Source organism: Melanotaenia boesemani, chromosome 20 (assembly GCF_017639745.1).
Source record: "Melanotaenia boesemani isolate fMelBoe1 chromosome 20, fMelBoe1.pri, whole genome shotgun sequence".
NCBI classification, from domain to species: domain Eukaryota; kingdom Metazoa; phylum Chordata; class Actinopteri; order Atheriniformes; family Melanotaeniidae; genus Melanotaenia; species Melanotaenia boesemani.
The window spans coordinates 490,697-516,061 of record NC_055701.1 but is presented as its reverse complement, the minus strand read 5'-3'; the positions used below and the strand labels follow the sequence as shown (position 1 = coordinate 516,061).

The 25,365-nt window shown below is 45.8% G+C and overlaps 1 protein-coding gene across 1 annotated transcript in view; it reads right to left on the bottom strand.

Annotated features, from left to right (window-relative positions):
- gabrb1 (gamma-aminobutyric acid type A receptor subunit beta1) overlaps positions 1–23,808 on the bottom strand; it is a 63,660-nt gene extending 39,852 nt beyond the window's left edge. The window contains exons 1-3 of the mRNA XM_041972318.1: positions 23,424–23,808; positions 23,257–23,348; positions 23,111–23,178 (exon numbers count right to left, since the gene is read on the bottom strand). Coding sequence (XP_041828252.1) covers positions 23,111–23,178; positions 23,257–23,348; positions 23,424–23,491 — 228 coding nt within the window. The 5' untranslated portion in view covers positions 23,492–23,808. The remainder of the gene's footprint in view (positions 1–23,110; positions 23,179–23,256; positions 23,349–23,423) is intronic.
- Positions 23,809–25,365: the final 1,557 nt, after the last annotated feature.

The following is a 25,365-nucleotide window of genomic DNA, read 5'->3' as shown; positions in this document are numbered from 1 at the left end:
ACAGACTCACCCTCAAAAGCCGTCTGTAACCCCACGGACACTGTCTTCCAGGTCACACACACCCAGGTACTGAAGGCGCTGAAGAATGTAAATCCCCACAAGGCGGTGGGACCAGATGGAGTGCCTCCAAGAGTACTGAAGGCCTGTGGTGAACAGCTAGCCGGTGTGTATGCTGACATCTTCAACATGTCCTTATCCCAGGCTGTTGTCCCCCGTATCTTCAAAACGTCCACTATCATACCAGTCCCCAAAAGACCTGACACACCAAACTTAAACGACTTCAGGCCAGTGGCACTAACACTAGTTGCCATGAAGTGCTTAGAAAAGCTCGTCCTTACCCACATCAACAACATAGTCCGGGACACTATCGACCCCTTCCAGTTTGCTTATCGCCCCAACCGATCAGTGGACGACGCGGTGGCAATAGCCCTTCACTACATCCTGCAGCATCTGGAGAGCAGCAGGACGTATGCCAGGATGCTCTTCCTGGACTACAGTTCTGCATTTAACACCATCCGCCCAGGCAGGCTGACTGAGAAGCTGGCAGACCTTGGAGTCCCTACTCCCACCTGCAATTGGATTCTGGACTTTCTGACTGAAAGACCACAGGTGGTGAAGATGGGAGGGCGGGTGTCTGCTAAGCTCACAGTCAGCACGGGATCTCCGCAGGGCTGCTGCCTCAGCCCCAAACTCTTCACCCTGTATACACATGACTGTGTCTCCACCCAGGACAGTACCATCATCATCAAATATGCTGATGACATCACTGTCCTGGGCCTCATCAGGGCCCTGGTCAACAACATCGCTGTCTATGGAGAGGAGAATGACCTCATCCTCAACACAGACAAGACGAAAGAAATATGTCTGGACTTCAGGAAGAACCCTCCCACTCTACAGCCTCTTTTCATCAGAGGGACTAAGGTGGAGAGGGCAGACAGCTACAGATTCCTAGGACTGCAGGTAACATCTGACCTGAGCTGGACTCGTAACACCACAGCCACAGTGAAAAAAGCCCAGAAAAGACTTTATTTCATTAGACTGCTCAGGAAAGCTGGTCTGAACCATCGCCCTCTCACGCTGGCCTACAGAGGACTGATAGAGAGTATCCTCACCGCAGGCATCACTGTCTGGTATGGAAATACCACACAGGCAGAGAGGAAGGCTCTGCAAAGAGTCATAAAGACTGCGGAGAGGATAATAGGCACAAAACTTCCTTCCATGGACTGTATGTACGAGCAGCGCTGTCAGAAAAGAGCAGAGGGAATCATCAGAGACTCACTCCATCCCGCTCACCCTCTGCTCAGACACAAACACTGCACGTACAACCTCAGACACAGCAGAGCGGACAGTATCAAAACTCCCAGGACTCGCTTTTTCAACAGCTTCTTCCCAGCCACAGTCAGACTGATGTCAAAACAAAACTACTGAACTTATGCAAAATGTGGAAGACACCATCTCACTTTTATTACATGTGCAATATCTGACCTGCAGTATCATCACCTGTGAAACAGGATGTCTTTTATATCCCCCCATGTATAATGTGCAGTTCTTCTGATCAGTGTTCAGTTGCTTGAGAATTTCATGTGCAATATTCTCCCTCTCCCCCTACCCACTCCTCTATCTCACAATACCTTTTGCTCTTGTACAGCGCTGTATAGTGTATAATAGTATGGCTACACACTATATTTTTTATTTTTATATATATATTTTTTTATATTTATACATTTTTTGCTATAGTTTCTTTTCTAATGTGTACAGTGTTCATTTATTCTTATTCTTGATTCATCTTTTCTCTCCTACTACTTAAAAGTGTGACTCTGATAGAGCCCTGCACAAGAATTCCAATGAACCTTGACTTTCTGGTTTTATGTACAAATGGCAAATAAAGAACTTTGAACTTTGAACCTACCATCCACCGTTCTACCATCCATCCACCCACATACCATCCACCGTTCTACTAACTCACCCACCTACCATCCAACTTTCTACCAACCCACCCACCAACTATCCACCTTTTTTATCAACCCACCCGCCTAACATCCACCGTTCTACCATCCATCCACCCACATACCATCCACCTTTCTATCAACCCACCCACCTACCATCCACCTTTCTACCAACGCACCCAACTACCATCCACCTTTATATCAACCCACCAACCTACCATCCACTTTTCTATCAACCCACCCAACTACCATCCACCTTTCTGCCATCCATCCACCCACCTACCATCCACCTTTCTGCCAACCCACCCACCTACCATCCACCTTTCTATCAATCCACCCACCTACCATCGACATTTTCATCAACCCACCCACCTACCATCCACCTTTCTGCCAACCCACCCACCTACCATCCACATTTCTATCAATCCACCCACCTACCATCCACATTATCAACCCGCCCACCTACCATCCACCTTTTTTTAGCAACCCTCCCACCTACCATCCACCCACATACCATCCACCTTTCTACCCACTCACGCACCTACCACCCACCTTTTTTTTGTCAATCCACCCACCTACCATCCACATTTTCATCAACCCAACCACTTACCATCCACCTTTCTACCAACCCACCCACCTACTATCCACCTTTTTTTTGTCAATCCACCCACCTACCATCCACCGTTCTACCATCCATCCACCCACATACCATCCACCTGTCTGCCAACCCACCCACTTACCATCCACCTGTCGGCCAACCCACCCACTTACCATCCACCTATTTTTCATCAACCCACCCACCTACCATTCACATTTTCATCAACCCACCCACCTACCGTCCACCTTTCTGCTAACCCACCCACCTACTATCCACATTTTCATCAACCCCTCCACCTACCATCCACCTTTAATAATAATAATAATAATACATTTTATTTGTTGGCGCCTTTCTAGACACTCAAGGTCACCTTACAGGATAAAACACAAGAATAAAACAAATCAATAAATACATTAATAAATTAAAAAGGATTCATAAAACAATAATAAAAGCAGTGTGAAATATTACAGTGAGTATGCCAGTTTGAACAGATGTGTTTTGAGTTTGGATTTGAACAGTTGTATAGAATCAGAGTTACGGAGGTCTGGGGGGAGGGAGTTCCAAAGATGAGGAGCAGAGCAGCTGAAAGCTCTGCTCCCCATGGTAACAAGGCGGGCTGGGGGGACGATGAGGTGGATGGAGGAGGAGGATCTGAGGGAATGGACTGGTATGGAGACATGGAGGAGATCGGAAAGGTAGGGAGGAGCGAGGTGATGGATGGCCTTGTAAGTGAACAGCAGGATTTTGTAGTGGATGCGGTAGGTGACAGGGAGCCAGTGGAGCTGCTGCAGAACAGGAGTAATGTGATGGGTGGAGGCGGTTCTTGTGATGACCCGGGCTGCTGCATTCTGAACCAGTTGAAGTCTATGAAGAGTTTTTTGGGGAAGACCGAACAGAAGGGAGTTACAGTAGTCGAGACGGGAGGTGACAAGACTGTGAACGAGTATGGCGGCGGTGTGAGGGGTGAGGGAGGGGCGGAGGCTGTTGATATTGCGAAGGTGAAAATGTGCTGACCGGGTTATGTTATTGATATGTGATGTGAAAGACAGAGTACTGTCAAGGATGACACCCAGAGTCTTTACCTGAGGGGAGGGGGAAATGGAAGAATCATCAATGGGAATGCACAAACTGTCAGATTTAGAGAGAGTGGATTTGGTGCCTACTAGTAAAATTTCTGTTTTGCTGCTGTTTAGTTTAAGAAAATTTGAGGTGAACCAGGATTTAATCTCTTGAAGACAATCTGTGAGGGAAGACGGTGGGAGGGCAGAGTTCGGCTTGGTGGAGAGGTAGAGCTGGGTGTCATCCGCATAGCAATGGAAATGTATGTGGTGTTTTCTAAAAATATAACCGAGGGGGAGGAGGTAGATGAGGAACAGCAGGGGCCCAAGGACAGAGCCCTGAGGCACACCAGTGGTGACTGGGAATGACTGGGAGGTAAATGTTTTCAACTGGATGAACTGAGTGCGGCCGGAGAGGTATGATTTGAACCAGCTGAGGGGGGTGTGAGTGATGCCGATGGAGGAGAGTCTAACCAGAAGGATGGAGTGGGAAATGGTGTCAAAGGCCACACTCAGATCAAGGAGGATGAGAATAGATAAGAGACCAGAATCAGCTGCCAGGAGGAGGTCATTAGTGATTTTAAGTAATGCAGATTCGGTGCTATGGAGTGGACGGAAACCAGATTGAAAATGCTCATACAGATTGTTGTGGGATAAATGGGCTTGGAGCTGAGAGGCAACTGCTTTTTCCAGGATTTTTGAAATAAATGGGAGATTGGAAATGGGACGGAGGTTATTGAGATTGTTGGGATCCAAACCAGGTTTCTTAAGTGTAGGGGTGATGGCAGCTGTTTTTAACAGTGAGGGAACCAGTCCAGTGGTGAGGGAGGAGTGAATGATGTGGGTAATTAGAGGTGCCAGTGAGGACGCAGATGCTTTGACAAGGACGGTTGGGAGGGGGTCTAATCGACCTTTCTACCAACCCACCCACTTACTATCCACCTTTTTTTTAATCAACCCACCCAACTACCATCCACCTTTCTATCAAGCCACCCACCTACCATCCACCTTTCTACCAACCCACCCACTTACTATCCACCTTTTTTATCAACCCACCCAACTACCATCCACCTTTATATCAACCCACCCACCTACCATCCACCTTTCTAGCAAGCCACCCACCTGCCATCCACCTTTCTACCAACCCACCCAACTACCATCCACCTTTATATCAACCCACCCACCTACCATCCACCTTTTCATCAACCCACCCACCTACCATCCACTTTTCTGCCAACCCACCCATCTACCATCCACCGTTCTATCATCTATCCACCCACATACTATCCATCCACCCACATACCATCCACCTTTCTACCAACCCACCGATCTACCATCCACCTTTTCATCAGCCCACCCACCTACCATCCATCCTACCTTTCCACCATCCATCCACCCACCTACCATCCACCTTTCTACCAACCCACCCAACTACCATCCACCTTTATATCAACCCACCAACCTACCATCCACCTTTCTACCAACCCACCCACCAGCATTCCACCTTTATATCAACCCACCCACCTACCATCCACATTTCTATCAACCCACCCACCTACCATCCACCTTTCTACCAAACCACCCAACTACCATCCACCTTTATATCAACCCACCAACCTACCATCCACCTTTCTACCAACCCACCCACCTACCATCTACCTTTATATCACCCACCTACCATCCACCTTTCTACAAACCCACCCACCTACTATCCACCTATTTCTCATCAACCCACCCAACTACCATCCACCTTTCTATCAGCCCACCCAACTACCATCCACCGTTCTGCCAACCCACCCACCTACCATTCACCATTCTACCATCCATCCACCCACATACCATCCAACTGTCTGCCAACCCACCCACTTACCATCCACCTATTTTTTATAAACCCACCCACCTACCATCCACCGTTCTAACATCTATCCACCCACATACCATTCATCCACCCACCTACCATCCACCTTTCTACCAACCCAGCCACCTACCACCCACCTTTTCATCAACCCACACACCTACCATCCAACTTTTCATCAAACCACCCACCTACCATCCACCTTTCTGCCAACCCACCCACCTACCATCCACCGTTCTATCATCTATCCACCCACATACCATCCACCCACCCACATACCATCCACCTTTCTACCAACCCACCCACCTACCATCCACATTTCTATCAACCCACCCACCTACCATCCACCTTTTTACAAACCCACCCAACTACCATCCACCTTTATATCAACTCGCCAACCTACCATCCACCTTTTTATCACCCACCTACCATCCACCTTTCTATCAATCCACCCACCTACCATCCACATTTTCATCAACCCACCCACCTACCATCCACCTTTCTACCAACCCACCCATCTACTATCCACCTATTTTTTATCAACCCACCCACCTACCATCCACCATTCTACCATCCATCCACCCACATACCATCCACCTTTCTACCAACTCACCCACCTACCATCCACCTTTCTACCAACCCACCCACCTACTATTCACCTATTTTTTATCAACCCACCCAACTACCATCCACATTTTCCTCAGCCCACCCTCCTACCATCCACCTTTCTACCAACCCACCCACCTACTATCCACCTATTTTTTTATCAACCCACCCACCTACTATCCACCTATTTTTTTATCAACCCACCCAACTACCATCCACCTTTGTATCAACCCACCCACCTACTATCCACCTATTTTTTATCAACCCACCCAACTACCATCCACCTTTATATCAACCCACCAACCTACCATCCACCTTTCTACCAACCCACCCACCTACTATCCACCTATTTTTTTTTATCAACCCACCCACCTACTATCCACCTATTTTTTTATCAACCCACCCAACTACCATCCACCTTTGTATCAACCCACCCACCTACTATCCACCTATTTTTTATCAACCCACCCAACTACCATCCACCTTTATATCAACCCACCCAACTACCATCCACCTTTCTATCAGCCCACCCACCTACCATCCACCTTTTCATCAACCCACCCACCTACCATCCACCTTTCTGCCATCAATCAACCCACCTACCATCCAACTTTCTACCAACCCACCCACCTACCATCCACCTTTCCACCATCCATCCACCCACCTACCAGCCACCTTTCTATCAACCCACCCACCTACCATCCACCTTTCTACCAACCCACCCAACTACCATCCACCTTTATATCAACCCACCCATCTACTATCCACCTTTCTACCAACCCACCCACCTACCATCCACCTTTATATCAACCCACCCATCTACCATCCACATTTTCATCAACCCACCCACCTACCGTCCACCTTTCTGCTAACCCACCCATCTACTATCCACATTTTCATCAACCCCTCCACCTACCATCCACCTTTCTACCAACCCACCCACCTACTATCCACCTATTTTTTTTATCAACCCACCCACCTATCATCCACCTTTCTACCAACCCACCCACCTACTATCCACCTATTATTTATCAACCCACCCACCTACCATCCACCATTCTACCATCCATCCACCCACAGACCATCCACCTTTCTACCCACTCACCCACCTACCATCCACATTTTCATCAACCCCTCCACCTACCATCCACCTTTCTACCAACCCACCCACCTACTATCCACCTATTTTTTTATCAACCCACCCAACTACCATCCACATTTTCCTCAGCCCACCCACCTACCATCCACCTTTCTACCAACCCACCCACCTACTATCCACCTATTTTTTATCAACCCACCCAACTACCATCCACCTTTCTATCAACCCACCCACCTACCATCCACCATTCTACCAACCCACCCACTTACTATCCACCTTTTTTTTATCAACCCACCCAACTACCATCCACCTTTCTATCAACCCACCCACCTACCATCCACCTTTCTACCAACCCACCCACTTACTATCCACCTTTTTTTTCATCAACCCACCCACCTACCATCCACCTTTATATCAACCCACCACCTACTATCCAACTATTTTTTTTCAACCCACCCACCTACCATCCACCTTTTTTTTAGCAACCCACCCACCTACCATCCACTATTCTACTATCCATCCACCCACATACCATCCACCTTTCTACCCACTCACCCACCTACCATCCACATTTTCATCAACCCCTCCACCTACCATCCACCTTTCTACCAACCCACCCACCTACTATCCACCTATTTTTTATCAACCCACCCAACTACCATCCACCTTTGTATCAACCCACCCACCTACCATCCACCTTTCCACCATCCATCCACCCACCTACCATCCACCTTTCTATGAACCCACCCACCTACCATCCACCTTTCTATCATCCACTCCAGCACTGAACTATTCTATCATAAAAAACATCCTTTCCACTTTGTCCTTGGCTCATTCACATTTAATATTTTTCTTCTGTTTTTGTGTTTTAACTTGTTTTGTTTGTTTGAATTTAGCATTTTGACTGATTTAATTGTCTGTGCTTGTATTCAGCCCTCGCGGTACCATGTCAGCTTTGTTCAGCTAGACAGATAGTTAATAGCATGAAGAAGGGACAGTTTTATTTTTTAGGTCTATTTTCTCATTTATGTCTGTAAGACTGAAAGAATAAACAGAAAAACAAACATTACAAAAATGTGACATCTCATATATGGAATATTTACTCTTTTGTCCATTTTTAAGACTCAGATCTGCATCTAAGATTAACTTTAAAAGTCACATCAAATAACCTTTTTCCTTCAACATGGTGAAAAACAGCGACTGTTGCAGTTTAAATGTTCAGCCATGAACCTGACAGATACGGCATCACCCTGAGGATGAGGACGATGCTCTCCGTGAACCCGGACTTGTATTTATCTCCCAGATTAAAGCTACTGATTGGATGGGAAAGTTGCCTGGACAGTTCAGTTGGCAGAGCATCCGTCTCCCTTGCTGGAGACCTTAGTTTGAATCCTACAGGGGATGGATATTAACACCTTCCAGATGGGCCCTTAGACAAGACCCTTAATGCTGCTGCCCAACCAAATTCAGGTCTAAGTCACTATGGAGAAAAATGACTGTAGAATTGAATAGCTAGCTACAAGTTTTCCTGCTTTCTAAAGAAATGTTCAAAACCAGTTTTATTACGTAGTTTCCAGAAAGAAGCCTCCCAAGTCCAGGTAGAGGTCTTGTACCCTTTCATCTGTTTCTCTGAGTTAACATGTAAGATGTATTTAATCTGCACAGCGGAGCTGATTCAGCTTCACTTCTTCTATTTCTGGGTTCTGTTGACATCAGAAGACAGAAATAAATAAAACCTAAAGACCCAGAAGGAGAGCTGATGTGGTTTTATACATTTAGAACAATAATCTGATTATTTCTCTGATAATCTATATTGGAGACATCCCACTCTCCAGTGAAACCAGTTCCTCCAGTGAAGACATGAATATTCCTGTTCACCGCCGTATCTGCACGTCCAGTTTACAGCAACACAAGATAATTAGCATACGAGCACCGGGAGGCTGAGCAGGAGTAATAAGACAAGGATTATGTGTTTGGCCCGTGGCTGGAAGCATTAGCAGTCAATAAGAAAGTGGAGACGACATCACCTCTGATGACGGAGCAGAGACAATGCTGGGGGGGGCCTGGCCTTCTGTGGATGAAGTGTTTTTAGGAGACTATTATTAGAAGCAGCTGTTTCCCTGTGGAGCCACTTCACTATCATCTCCGTGGCACCGTGACCACTAAGCTGCAGAGTGATGGCCTGGACATGGACTGAATACACTGATGTAGCTGTAGTCCAGCAACCTACAACAACCTGCAACAGCATGCAGTAACCTGCTTTACAGCAACATACCCCCCTCTTCTGTTTCAATTTTAGTCCAGGTGTCGCTGTTTGTCTGGGTTTTAATGCAGCAAACAAGGCTACTCATGCTTTAATAACCCTACTGCGGTGTGCTGCTGCCTGACCTCGTTCCTCCTTATCCTCAGTATCTCTGAGAGCAACTAAGGAGACACCGGAGCAGGGATTAGGTAGTGAGATGGGAATGTTACCTTACTTTTTGATCTGAGAATGGCTCAAACTACAGCAGAAACCAGAACCCTCAAAGTGTTTAAAGTAGGCGGCTCACTCACAACATGGTGCAAAATTCTGTTTCACATTAAACCAAAAGGCAAAAAGTAACAAGTTTAAGTCCTAAACCAGCACCTCTATCCATTAACCAGGTACCCTACCACCCCCACCACCATTAAAATGGAGTCTAAGATGGGGCTTCTGCTGAGACGTGATTTTATTTCCTCGTTGTCACATGATGGTTTAAACAGGACCTCCATCAGGCTCCAGAGTGACAGGTCTATGGTCCAGCAAGGGGTTTTAGATGTAGTTGTTGTAGAATGATAATATATCATTTTTTCCATGGTTTACATTTGGCTGCTTCCTGCTTCCTGCGGTGCAGTAAAATGTGACATGAGCAACTAAAAAACTGGCCCGCATGGATCAGACTGACTGTGTTTAATGGGTCTCTCTTTACTCAGAACTTCATCGATGTCAAAGCAGTGCAGCTTACCATTATCATCGTCATCCTCCATGGCAGCTGATGAAGGTCCCGCTGATGTCAACCTGTCAATCATTTTTGGAAATTTGACTGCGTCATTTTTTGTTTAATTTTAAAATTGGACAATTTGCTCCTCCACTCCGTTTCCTCTCCTCAGGTCTTACTGGAAACTGCATCCGCTGTTACAGAACTAGGAGGGATCTGATTGGTTCGGCCTGATGTCGGCTAAAAACAGAACCAATGAGCTACAGATGTTTCTTGGGCTGGTGGTCAGGAGAGAGAGTTCTGTATATGACTGTATGTACAGATGATCAAACTTCCATCAGAGGGACGCATGAGAAAACATGTTAACCAAAAACACTGGTTCACTGGACACACCAACAGCCAGCCATAGATTCACTGGAAACACCAACAGTCAGCCACAGATTCACTGGAAACACCAACAGTCAGCCACAGGGTCACTGGAAACACCAACAGTCAACCACGGGTTCAGTGTTGTTTTGGTCAACGATGACGGAGATTAACTTATTTTGTTGACGAACCTTTTTTTTCATGACGATAACAAGTTGGTGACGAGCTAAAAATGGCTCTCTGATTACAAAAATATGACGAGACGTTTGTAAGATTTCGTTGACAAGACGAAAATGTTCAAATGCTGCTGCACCAGACCAAAACAAGACAGGCCCCATGACAAAGTTCAGGGGGAGTCATCTGGAGGCTGAACAGACGGCAGGATCAGGTCAGGAGGCCGGCTGTGGGGCCGGACGGACCGGGGCAGGACCTCCGGCGGACGACCCGGAGGCCGAGCAGACAGCAGGAGCAGTTCATGAGGCCGGCCGGGGGGCCGGACGGACCGGGGCAGGACCTCCGGCGGACGACCCGGAGGCCGAGCAGACAGCAGGAGCAGTTCAGGAGGTCGGCCGGGGGGCCGGACGGACCGGGGCAGGACCTCCGGTGGACGACCCGGAGGCTGAGCAGACAGCAGGAGCAGTTCAGGAGGCCGGCCGCTGGAGGAGGCCAGAGGCTGAGCAGGCATGGACCAGAGCACCGGAGGACGGGCAGGCTGGATCACCGGAGGCTGAGCAGGCATGAACCAGAGCACCGGCGGACGGGCAGACTGGATCTCTGGCGGTGGACGGGCAGACTGGCTCTCTGGCGGCGGACGCGCAGACTGGCTCTCTGGCGACACCAGTAGCAGGTAAGGGGCGTCTCGACAATAGCCAATCTGGTCCCCCAGAATGGCGACCACTCTGGATAATCCTGCGGCTCTGGCTCCGTGTCCAGTCCAAGAAGCATTCCCACCAGTTCACTTGATGTCATGAACTCGAGGGGCCGCCGCCCCTGGTGCCTGGACGTCCTTCTCCTCCTGGACCTTGTGGGAGGAGGATCAGGAAACCACAGGTCTGGCTCCTCCACCATAGGGAACCAGTCAGCAACCTCAGAACCGTAATACTGAAAGAGAGCCATCAAACCTGCTGGGTCCATTTGTGTGGTCGGATCCTACTGTCATGAATGGTGGGCGTCGGAAGAGGACCCAAATGCAGGCAGTCAAGGCAGGAGGCAGAACTGTGCTGGTGACAAGGTTTTATTCTTGAAACACAGGACTGGGAACTACACGACATGGGAATGCACCACATGTAAGGATTTGACAAGGAATAACAGAAAATCAGGAGTACTTATACACAGAGGGAATAACAAGACACAGGTGAAGCGGATGACTAATCAGACCAGGTGAACTAACGAGGCAGGAACAGAAAACCACAGCACACACACACGAAAAAACTAAACATAACCTGAAACCCAAAAACATAAACATAAAAACCATAACCGTGACAGACACGTAGTTTATTCATTCATATGTTAACCTTTCCCGTTTTCCTCTTCTGACTGTGGTCGGAACACACGGGGAGATCCTTCTTCTCCAGGACTGAAGCAGCTTTCTCTTCGGGGTGAACTCCCTCCTCTACACGTGTTAACGGGGTAAAACAAGGAAGAAAGGCAGCGGCTGCGCTGAGAAACGACTTTATTACAAGACCCCGTTCATACTTTTTACACCACTTCTCCGCTCTCTTCACTCCCGATGCAAGTTTCTCTCCGCATGCACGTCCACTCACGCTCACACACACACACTGAGCTGGCTGAACCACACACACAGCAGTTAGACACATCCCATAACACACAGATGAATCATGGCGGCAGCGTGGATGAAGGGGTTCGGTGGAAGCGAGGAAACGATATATGGACATATTTTAACTATAATCCATCATCATTCCACTGGCAGACCAGGTCACGTTGAGCATGTGTTCCTCATCCTTTGCTCATATTTTGGACATGTGTGTGTTCAGGGTGGAGTTTTACACTTCAGAAAAGTCTCAGAAATAAAGCCACAGTTACCAAAGTCAGGATGTTGTTCTCTTTGCTTTTTAGGAGTAACTGATTCCAGTATCTGCTGTTGGTTAGAAACCTTCTAAGTCTAAAAACTTTCCTTTTAATTTAGTTATTATTGATGAAAATAACCAAACAACAAGCTCACAATGTGCTGCTGTATGTTGAATTTATAGACCTGATGTTTTCTTGTGTGACATGTTTGTATGATGAAGTCGGGCATCAGTTCATGAAAAAAGGTGAAATATAGAAATAAAAGTTTCTGCCCAAGTAACACGGCAGCATTTCATCCCTGTTGATGGGAAAGTCTCGGCTAAAGCTTTCAGTCTGGTAAAGGATCTGGTTATTATGTAAAAGCATTCAGGTTAACTTGTTTTATTAATTACTTGTTATAACCTGTCAACCCTGATTCCACTTTTTAATTCGTATTATTGACCTAAATTAATTTGTTAAAAACTAATTTATTTATTTGACTAAAACTAGACTAAAACCGAGATGCTGCCAAAAACAACACTGCACAGGTTCACTGGAAACACCAACAGTCAGCCACAGGTTCACTGGAAACACCAACAGTCAGCCACAGGGTCACCAATCAGCAAACAGACAAATCAGGAAGGAAATGACTGACACAAACACTGTGACCAACCATAAATGGCAGATTTATGTAGTGAAGAGTGTGGCGGCAGCGGTTGGGTCAACATAACCCCCCCACTCACCCAGGGGGCAGCCATGATCTGGTCCAACATACCAGTTGCTTTCACCTCCCTTCATCCCCATGACGACCGTGTGTGTAGTAGTGAAACAGAGATTTATGGTAATATTAATGAAAGCTGGAGTATGTATGGTGTGTTTTATTAACGCCATCAGTAAGAAGCTGCTGGGAAGCTGCAACATGAACTCCTTTCTCTTCGCCTAATGGCACTAATCTCTTGTCCTTGTGACTGCTGCAGTCAGAATCTTGATTTGAGTAAACTGTCACTTTCTTCCTGTATGAGTGCAAGCTGGGGTTGGCATGGAAGCAAGGGGAAGGATGCAGGTTGGTCTGGTAACAGCAAAAGACCTGATTGGATGCAGAAAGCAGATTATCAGCATCTGTAAATATGTGGATCTGCCTGTTGTAAGAAGACTTTCAGAAACATGAAGATGCAGAAAATGTGATTCAGAGAAGTTTGTTTTCTTTTCTAAGACTGTACCAGCACCCCCCCCCCCCAAAAAAAAATAAATAAATAAACCCCGGTCCTTACTAGGTGTAAAATCAGTTAACTCCAGCCTCAGTTCAACATCATCAGATCAGACTGAGCCATCATTTACTGAACCTGCTTTGTCTCCAGGATCAGCAGCTTCTAGAAGCTCCTCCAGCAGCAGGAAGCTGAAGTCATGGTTGTCATCAAACTCAACCCAGTTACATTACATTACTCTGCTTGCATTTTTCTGCCAATATTCTTATTTTTCTAATCAAGAAACTTATGAGCAGTGGCTCCTGGGTAGTTATTAATCACCTGGACTGTATTTTGTGGTAGACTTGTTTGGATACTGCTATTTTTTAAGACTCTTACAATCTTGTCAGTGTCACATCAGCGTGGCCTACAAATAGCAGAAGCTGTATCTACAGTTACTCAGGAGCTAAAGCTAACTAGCTGCAAGATGCTGCCCTTCTCTACAGACGACTATCACACACTTCTACAGAGGATCAACATGCTGGAAACAAAGATTCAACAGCTTGAGGTGAATGTGGAAGTGAATGGATTGTGTGGAAATGAAACAACCTTGCCTTTAATAAAAGACAGCGGACAAGATTGTGCTAACACACAGCTAATTAGCACAAACTTAGCTGGAAAGAAAAGGAGGATAATGTACAACGTAATAACTCTTTCACTGATAGTCCTCCCTGGAATGCTCTTGGTGCAAAGCCAAAGAGTAAATCATCTCACAGGGAAATGGGAGGACGAGTAACAGGCAGAGCCCAGTTTGCTGAGATTAGTGATGCGACCGGCTGGCCTGCTCTACCATCCAGACCAAGTACATCCTCAACCCCTCTCATTAGCTAGACACAGCCATGGCCAGTTATCAGAAGGAAAACTAACTAATCCTCTCCACAACAACCAGACATGCAACTACAGAACAGATTTGCTCCACTGCTGCAGGATTCTGGATCTACGTCCGATGACCAAAATGAAATCTCCCTACACACCAGGGTAAGACCAAAGAACAAGTCAGAAAGTAAAAGGCGACAAGAAAAGCAAACGGCTGGGCCTCAGACTCTGATTGTTGGTGACTTCGGTGTGAAAGACGTGAGAAATGTGTGTGGAAAACGTACAAAAGTACTGTGCTTTCCCAAAGATATGGTATCAGATGTGAGAGGCAAAATTACGGAAATTGTGGCGGCGCACCCAACTTTGGAAAACCTCATCCTGCATGTGGGGTCAAATGATGTTATGAAACAACAATCTGAGGTGCTGAAGCAGGATTTTACTGAACTGCTGGATACGATCAGCTGTCTGGATGCCCGGATATTCATCAGTGGCCTCTCCCTCCCATCAGAGGAGGAGTGGAGAGATTCAGTAGGCTGTTTAGTCTGAAGTGAACAGGTCAGGAGTGAAGCTGTTCGCCTCCAACCTGTTTTATTTTCTAAACAGACACTCTGTTCCCTCGGACAAGGACAACAGACAAGAGAGACCAAAACAATGTGATAAGACACAGCCTAGAGGAAACCTTAAGAAAAAAACCACCTCAGCCCCCTTTAGAAGAAAGCCCCAGGACAAGCTGGACGCCTGTTTATTAGAAGGTTCAAAAATATCTGTACTCTTTGGTAACAGAAGGATAAAAGCAGCTCGGTCAGAACACAGAGGGCTGCTTTCTAAAAGGTTTCTAAGTAGAGTTAACACACCCTGTGAGCCACAGCGTGCCCCCAAACATAGGGTAAACAATTCCAAACCCATTAAGTTAGCTTTATTAAATGTTAGGTCATTAGCAGGGAAAACATTTTTAATTAATGATTTTATAACTGAGCACAACCTTGATTTTATGTTTCTAACAGAAACTTGGTTAAACCAAGATAACAACACAGCCGCTCTGATAGAGTCAAGCCCTCCCAACTTTAGTTTTATCAGTGAGGTCAGACTGAACAGGAGAGGAGTTTTATTTAATGAATCATTTCAGTGTAAGCAGTTATCTCTTGGAAGTTTTACTTCTTTTGAATATGTGGTTCTTCAGTTGAAAGCTTATTATAAAATAATATATCTAAATTTCTATAGACCACCAGGGCACTGTGCAGAATTTTATAAAGAGTTTAGTGACCTGCTGCTACAATCTGTTTGGATTTTGACTGTGTAATTATTGTTGGTGATTTTAACATCCATGTAGACAATCCTCAGGACAAAAGATCAGGGTAACAGTCTGGAGAACTTTGGGCTGACTCAGCATAGGACACACTCTAGACTTGGTGATTTCTAAGGTTTGGATGTTTCCATGGTTACTGTGTGTGAATTTGGCCTGTCTGATCATTACTGCGTTTTCTTTGAGTGTACAGTACAATAGAGGTGATCACAAAACGTGTATAACTGAAAACACCAGTGGGATGTTTAACCAGGTCTTAGCACCTGCCCTATCAGGGGGTTCAGCCAATAAACATGTTGCTAGTTTTAATGCTAAAATGTTAAATATTATGGATGCTGTTGCTCCTATCAAGGTAAAGGTTGCCTCTGGAAAGAAAAGGTCTCCATGGAGAAATTCCACACTGGTGAAAAATGGAAAAAGAGAGTGTCGGAAAGTCGAGCGCAGATTGAGAAAAACACGTCTACAGGTTCATTATGACATAAAGAGAAACTTCACTCTTATAATCTACAACTGAAGAATGCAAGAAAGTCATATTTCTCTGACATTATTAGCAAAAACTATCATAGTGCTCGGGTCTTATTAGCTTTTGTTTAACAGCTTAACAAACCCTTCTGTGTCAATAGCACCTGAACTTTATTCCACCGAGGCTGCAATGAGTTTGCCAAATTTTTCACTGAAAAATTCCAGAATATCAGACCAGCAGTTGGTTCATCATCAGCAAGTTCAGGAGACATACTGGTCCATGAAAACCAGTTTAAGCACCATGACACAGTTTAATCCATTAACTGCAAAGATCTGGGCGACATCTTACGTTAGCTGAACTCCTCTTGCTGCTTGGACATCCTGTCCACAGGTTTCTTCAAAAAGGTCTCAAGACTCTGGAGCCAGATCTGGTCCAGATTGTTAACTTGTCTTTAATTTCAGGCATCTTCCCAGAACTTCTAAAAACAGCTGTAATCAAACCTCTGCTAAAAAGGGCAATCTAGACACAAATGAGGAACTACAAGCCGATCTCAAATCTTCTGTTTCTAAGTAAGATCATCTAAAAGCCATTTTTAATCAACTAAATGACTTTAACACAAAACAACTGCTATGATGTCTTCCAGTCAGGTTTTAGACAGCACCACAGCACCGAGATGCTCTGACCAAAGTCATTAATGATGACCTATGTTTGAACACAGACGATGGAAAAATGTCAGTCTAAGTCTTACTGGACCTCAGTGCTGCATTTGATACAGTCGACCACAATATATTACTCCCGACTGGAGAACTTGGTGGCCTCTCTGGCACTACACTGGTTTAAATCTTATTTAGAGAACAGGAAGTACTTTGTGTCAGTAGGTAACTTTACATCTGAGCAGACATGAATCACATGTGGAGTTCCTCAAGGTTCCATCCTGGGGCCTCTTCTGTTTAACATCTACATGCTCCCACTGGTACAGGTCATAAAGAACAACATTAGTTACCATAGCTACGCAGATGACACACAGGTATATATTACAATGTCACCAGGAGACCGAGGCCCCGTACAGGCTCTTGGGAAATGCATTGAGAAGATTAATGACTGGATGTGTCTGAACTTTCTCCAGTTAAACAAAAACAAAACTGAGGTGATGGTTTTTGGAGCCAAAGAGAAACGATTAAAGGTCACCACAGAGCTTCAGTCTATACACCTAAAAACCACCAACCAGACCAGAAATCTGGGTGTAGTGATGGACTCAGACCTTAACTTTGAGAACCACATGAAGGGAACCACAAAATCAGCCTACTATCAGCTTAAGAACACATCAAGGGTAAAAGATCTGATGTCTCAGCAGGACCTGGAAAAACTAGTCCAGCTTCCATCTTTAGTCGGCTTGATTATTGTAACAGTACTTTTACAGGTTCTACCTAAAACATCAGTCAGACTCCTGCAGCTGATCCAGAACTCTGCTGCTCCAGTCCTTACTGAGACCAAGAAAGTGGACCACATCAGTCCAGCTGTGAGGTCTTTACACTGGCTGCCGGTCCGTCAGAGGATAGACTTTAAAGTTCTGCTGCTGGTCTAGAAAGCTCTGAATGGTTTAGGACCAACATACATCAGAGACCTCTTGACCCAGTATGAACCTACCAGAACCCTCAGGTCATCTGGATCCAGGTTCTTATCAGTTCCAGAGTCAGAACCAGACATGGAGAAGCTGCATTCAGCTTCTATGCTCCACATGTCTGGAACAAACTCCCAGAAAGCCTCAGATCAGCTGAAACACTCAGTTTATTTAGATCCAGGTTAAAGACCCACCTGTTCTCTGCTGCATGGACTAGTTTTTATTTACAGTCCAGATCTGGATCTGGTTCTTTAAGCTGGAATCATGTTTTAATATTGTCTTTCTCCACACTGGAATTTTATTTCTTGCATTTTATCCATTTTATTTTAGCTTCTTCGTTCTGTTTTTATTTCATTAATTGCATTTCTTTTAATCTTTGTTTTTTTAATGCACTTTTTTTGCTTTCTGCTCCCTGATAAAATGTTTTATCTAAAGTCCTTTGAACTGTCTTGTACATGAAATTTGCTATACAAATAAATTTGCCTTGTCTTGCCTTACATCATCATTAGGGCTGGGCGATTAATCAAATTTTAATCTCAATTACCATCTGGGTTTTCATTGTTTATAAAAATGAAATGATCCGATGTTTTGCTCCTTCTCAGTTTACTCTCGAGCTGTTCCCAGTCGCAAATCAAGCCACTGACATCACAGCGCTCTGCTGCAGGCTCCTCCCACCGCCCACAGCGCTCTGCTGCAGGCTCCTCCCACAGCCCCACCTGCTTTGGTTTTATTCAACGTGAGTTGCCAACACCTCTCAGACGAAAGTCGTGACGAAATAATCCAGCAGCTCCCAGAGAGACAAACATTAGAAACAAACAGAACTTTTTTTCTCTCCAAAGACCAGCGCTCAGTTAACACACAGAACAACCCGGATTTAAAAACCTCATCACCACTTTGGACAAACAGCATCACTGCCATGTCGTCTCCATGTTAGTGTCTCTGGATGATGAGGGTTTTGTGAAGGACGTGGCTACAGTCCGATGTTCCACCACCGCTACGGACCTGTGGTCAAGCCGCATCAAAGCCGTATATAAATGTTGTGCTACATTTGATTGATGCGAATTTCAACGTGAAAACGAAATGTCAGACATGGCTGCTGGTCTGAGACAAACTAGAGCTACTGGGACCTGGAGGAAAGATGCAGGTCTGGATCACCACAGACACACTGGCTGCCTCCCGATAGGCAGACAGATAACAACTCAGACAACAGACACAAGGACACACTGTGGCTTTGTAACTCGACATTCCCTCTTTTCAAACTTACATCATCACACTCAAAATAATGTAAATGTTAAGAAAGAAAAACATCATAGCTCATTTGCAGTCGGTGTTCTTCTTGCTGAGTAAACAGAAATAATTTTAGCTTCTGCTGTAAGCTGACCATACCGTTATCTAAAAGCAGAGCCTGGTGATGCGTCCATGCCAAGTTGCTCTGTGATTCTTTGTCTTCTGTTTTCACTTAGTTCTACATGAAGGCAACATAAAACAACCTGCTGGTGTTGCCTCGTGAAATGATGGTGTGTCTGGAAAACATCAGTCTTCTGTACAATATTTCTGGTGTTTTAGTCATAACTACTTTTTTTTATCAGAGATAAATCCTGCATCCTACCTTCCACACTCAGCCCAGACAGATGGGATTCATTTAGTCCAGCCTGAGAAGGACATCGAACTCAGTGAGCGGCTTTGTTCTGAGCTTCCTGCAGCCTGGCCAGGTTACGTTTAGTTGTACTGGACCAAATCACAGAGCAATAATCTACCTATAACAATGCTTGTATCATCTGTTTAATTAGATGACTAGGCATAAATTTCCTACAATTTTTAATCATAGCTAAATCTCGAACCATTCTCTGTACTTTTTAATCCACTTCCAGTCGAGTTTGTTTATCCACGGAGCAGTTTGGTCAAAGTGCTGAACAATAGAAGCAGAAATTATAGCAACAACCGTCAAAAATGAAGAAGAACCAGCAACAATAAGGAAACACAACACCCAGCATGGAAGAGAACATCCAGGATGAGGGAATGATGATGGTCTTGGGAGTATTGTTAACAGAAAAAGCCAGAACTGAAAAAAACATGGACTTTATTTACTTTCTGGTTCCCCAGCCAGCTCGCTCTCTGATTGGCTACATTTGGTACCACGTCACCATCCACGCAGTCAGAATGCACGAGTTGTCGGCGTTCCTCAGAAATTGGCTCTGAAATATTAAACACGGTCAATGTTCCCGACTGTCGGCTACGACCCGTTTCAGAGCGGATTATCGGGACAAAACGCCTCGAAACACATCTCAGACCAAATGATGACTGAACAAACCTCATGATCAGGAAGAGGCAAAATCAAGACACAAACAGCCCAAAAATCGTTGTGTGTACCAGGCTTTAGTCTCAGCCTTGTCTCAGGAACCACCAGGAGCAGCCGAGTCCTGATGGAGCGTGGAGCCGAAGCCGGTTGGATAAATGGTGCAACACCATTCAGGATTTATATGTTAAAATAAGAACTTTGAAATGGACTCTAAAACCAACAGGAAGCTGACAAAGTGATGCCAGAACAGGTGAGATGTGCTCTGGCTCGAAGGCGCCCGTCAGCAAGCGAGCAGCTGCACTCTGGAGCGTTTGCAGGCGAGAGAAGCGTGGCCTGACTTACAGACATCAGCCAACCGGTTATAAAGGGGTAAACAAGTCTCTCATAACCCATTTTTTTTAATAAAACCGGCTTCATTTTGGCAAGCTGCCTCAACTGAAAGAAACTGGACTGAACCACGTTATTGATCCGTTTGTCCAGAGCCAATCGGACACCCAGACTCGTAACAATGGGGTTAACAAAGGGTCCAGACATGCAGGGAGAGTCGCCCAAAACCACTGGGTTCCAACAAAATGACCTCACTCTTCTTTTCATTTAAACTCAAGAAACTGGAAACGTGTCTGTTCCAGGACCTGTTCTATACTGCCCACCCATAGTTAAACAGGATCTTCTCTCAGTCAATGTTTTGAACCTGAAACAACACATTTCATTTTTCCTTATTCAGAACCACTTTGTTTCCCTTCATCCATTTCTTTGCCTTTTCATTTAAATCCTAGTTACCTCAGCAGCTGTATGTGTGGGTGTAAGCTGTTGAGTTGCAGCATAGATAGCAGTGGTGGCATGATGCAGAATGAAAGGTAAATCTTTAACGGTGGAAATAAAAGCCCTCATCTTACAACTCTCAGCTCCAACAGCCACCATTAAAGTCTGCTGGACTTTTCTTATCAGTCAAGTCCGTTTTCAGAGCAGCTGGTTCAATCCAAACCAGCCCGACTTACCCAGCAACACATTGTGATGGAGAACATCAGATGCTGCACTCAGACCCCACATACAGCACCAACTATTGTTTGTATTGTAGCTCCAGCATCCAGAGGTCCGTTGTAGCTGTGGAGCATGTTGATAAAACCGAGGATTTTCACGGCTTTGAGCAAGTTTAATATTTTATCAGCATTATAGTAAATTTACATGACCGATTACCCTGCAGCTACAGGGACTGATGAGGACTTTGGACAAACTTCTGTTGCATTTGTGAGAATGAAATTGATGCAAGTGGATGACATTGATCCATCAGCAAAGTCATGTTGGTTTTTAATCACCGAGTCAGGTCACAAACCTCTGCTCCACCAAGCAGCTTGCATCTGAGTGATATTAAATTCCAATAAAAATTAAAGTCACCCAGGAAGCAAAGCTCGGTGCTTAGACCACATACTCTGTGCAACATGTCACATATCAGATCAATATACATGACATTAGTTAGTCTGCACCAACACCTGGGAGCTGCACCATCATTTCCTGTTCTTAGAGCTTCTCTAAGCTTTGCTGGTATAAGTCTCAACAGAAATAAACTCCTCCCCATTCATATTTCTATCCAGTCTATAAATATTGCATCATTTATATTCAGTAAGGCATCGTTTACTGTAGGATCCAAATGTCTCAGCCTGCCATCATGTGGAAATCCCACTGAAATATCCTGTGTTTTATTTCCGAGCCGCCGATGAGCTGCAGCCCTCCTGAGATCTGTTGGCTAACTGCAGGTTCGTTCCTGCTTCACAACCATACAAGACCTGTCCGACGGTCTGGTGTCGGTGTCACGGTCCAGGTGTGATTGGTCTCCGAGTGACATGAGACTCCTCAGAGAACTCCGAGGGAGCGTTTCCTCCTGTTGTCCATATGTAAACAGTGCAGATATTTAATGATCATTTCAATTATTTAATATTAGTTTCTATTCATTTTACTTCTAACGATAACCTTTAAAAGTCCAGGCTTTGTAGAAATAACACACAGATCAACAGTGACCAAGCCTTTTCTCATCTCATCGTTCTCTCAAGTCTTAGCTTTCAGGAGAAAAAATATTGTTATTGAAACAAACACACAACAGAAACTATTTCCATGTTTCCACTTTTTCCTCATTTCCAGTTATTCCTGCTACTATTTACCTGCTATCCTCACTAAACCAACTCCAGCTCAGCTGCTTTGTGGCGCCACCGTGCATCAGAAACGTCTTCTTGGCTTTATTCCAGCCATAGAGGAGCATTATTTTTCTTCTTTTCACACACACATAGAACTTTCTGCTCACTGGTTGATCTTTGGCTGCTCCTGATTGGACGTTACCGTCAATCTAAGCTCTCTGATTGGTGGAAAGTCTGACAGGAAGTGGCTTCATCATCATGTCCAGGTCTAAATAGAGGTCTCTTAGCAACATAGTAGTGATGGTGATGTTTTTATGGTGAAATGTGGTAAATAATGCTGTTATCATGGATCATTGTGGATTTACCAGATAGAGTCTCTGAATAAAACTACATTTAGTGGCTGGATTGTAAACCTCCTGGACGGGATAGAAATGCTGGAAAACTTCTGTAGATCATCTAAAGAGTAAAATATCCATCACATTTACCCCACAGAGCTACACACCACCGCTCCTGGTGGTGGAGCAGGTGGAGCTCGGGTAGATCAAAGTCCAGTCGGTCTAGACCAGCAGTGAAACTGATCCGTTCATCATCTGACTCAATGCAGATGGAGAAGAGAGGAAGAGGAGGAAGAGGAGGAGTGTTTGTAGTTTCATTACGTGCTCGCGCTGCAGAACGGTCTCACGCGGGTTTCCACCCTCTCATTTGTTTGTGTTGCGGAAATGTCACGCGCACGCTCAACTTACCATGTTGACTTCAGACACCATGTCAATGCTGGCGATGTCGATGCTCATGCCCACGTCCACGGGCGCGCCTGTGGAACATGACAGCAGAGCGTTAGTTAGCAGCGGCAGGCGCGTGCGGAACGTCACGTGCCTCCGGCAGCTTTTACCTCCAAAGTCCGGCCGCAGACGGATGTCGTAGCCCTTCAGCAGCTTGTCCACGGTGGCCTTCACGTAGGACATGTTGCTGGGCTCGTTGGCGCTGAGGACAGAGGACACATTTCAGCTTAGAGACAGGACATTGGGCCTGCGGGACAAGCACGCGCTCAGACCTCACCTTTGCGCACCGCAGACCGCAGAGACCAGCAGAGACCAGCAGCAGGCGCGAGCCCCGGTGGTCCACATCCTGCTTCCACGAGATGCAACTTCGGCTGCAAAATTATCCCACAGCAACGCATGCGCGTGCTTCCACCAGCATCCAAGAGTCCGCGCGGCGAGCCGGGATGAGAATGAAGCCACGAAGAAGAAAAAGAAAAAGTGTGGACGGCGCGCAGCTTAGTCCATCCGAACCTGTCCCGATCGGAACTGCGTCAGGCGCGTCTTCCGCGTGCCGCTCAACTTGAAGACGTTAAATAATGAGCGCGGAGCGCGAGACCCGGTCACCTTTACAGAGCCGGAGGAGGAGGAAGAGGAGGACCTCCGCATTTAAGGTGCTCCGCAACGTCACGCGCAACTTCATTAACTGTTTGAGATCCCATAAAAGTAGCGCCTGACCGAATTTAAAAAAGAGATGAAAGGAAGAAACTGATCATCAGAATCATCATCATCATCATCAGAATTCCGATTTTCCCCAAACTGCCCAAAATCTGGAAACCTGATGGTTTCAGATGTACGAACAGGGGCGGAGCTAGAAGATACTGGATATGGATACCGGAATCTGGTGATGGTCTAGACCATGGTCCAGACTAGAGTGCAGGCCACGGTCCAGTCCAGGATCCGAACTAGTGTCTAGACCACGGTCAAGACTAGAGTCCATACCGGAGTCCAGCCAAGAGGCAAGACCACGATCCAAAATAGAGTCAACACCACGGTGTAGACAAGAGTGCAGACCATGGTCTAGACCAGAATCCAGACTAGAAACCAGGCCATGGACCAGACCAGAATCCAGGCCACAGTTTAGACCAGGATCCAAGCCGCTGTCATGGCCAGGATCCAGACTAGACTCCAGGCCATGATCCAGCCATGACCCAGAGTCCCAGACATGTTCCAGACCACATTCCAGGCCAGAGTCCAGACCATGGTCCAGACTAGAGTGCAGGGCAGAATCCAGACTAGAGTGCAGGCCATGGTCCAGACCAGGGTCCAGACTAGATTCAAGACCAGAGTCCAGACTAATGTCCAGGCCATGGTCCAGACCAAGGTCCAGCCCAGATTCCAGGCCACAGTCCAGACAAGAGTCCAGTCCACAGTCCAAACCAGCGTTCAGGCCATGGTCGAGACTAGAATGCAGATCAGGGACCAGACTAAAGTCAAGGCCATAGTCTGGTCCAGGATCCAAACTAGAGTCCAGGCCAGAGTGCAGACTAGAGTACAGACCAGAGTTAAGACTACAGTCCACGCCACTATCTAGACCAGGATCTAACCCAGAGTCAGGACCATTTCCAGGACGCTGCCCCAACTGCCTCCACAGGGCTGGTTGCTGTGTTTCATGACGCTGCTAACTCTGATGACGTTAATCAGAACACACCTTTATTATCCTGATAAGCCGGACTCATGACATGGATCCGTATGTAGAAGAAGACGTAAACACTAAATCTTGTTTTTTCAAAATATGTGTACATGCATTTCAAAATCTAACATGATATTGACACTTATGACATTTTGGGATGAACTTTTATAGGTGGAGGGTATTATCAGCATGTGCACAGGTGCATATGCTGTTTAATTCGTGTCATCACACTGCTGATGATGATCGCTTCCAAAGGGGCAATGCAGAGCAGTCGACTTCAGCCTTCAGTCATACAAGGTTCTGGTTTTATAATAATTTATCTTTTCTAAGTTACAGGAACGAGCAGATGACGATGTTTATGGTGGGATGTGCATATATGATCCTATCCTGTGAACGGTTTGAGTAAAAGTCAATAATGTTCTGAAATGCTTGTTTGTCCATGACTTTCATTCATTAAGCTGGTGTGCTGTAGACAGACATGGTTCTAGAAACTGGACGGTAAGCCGGTTTTGAACTCGTCTCAGGTTGCAGACCATGGCAGGAACTATAA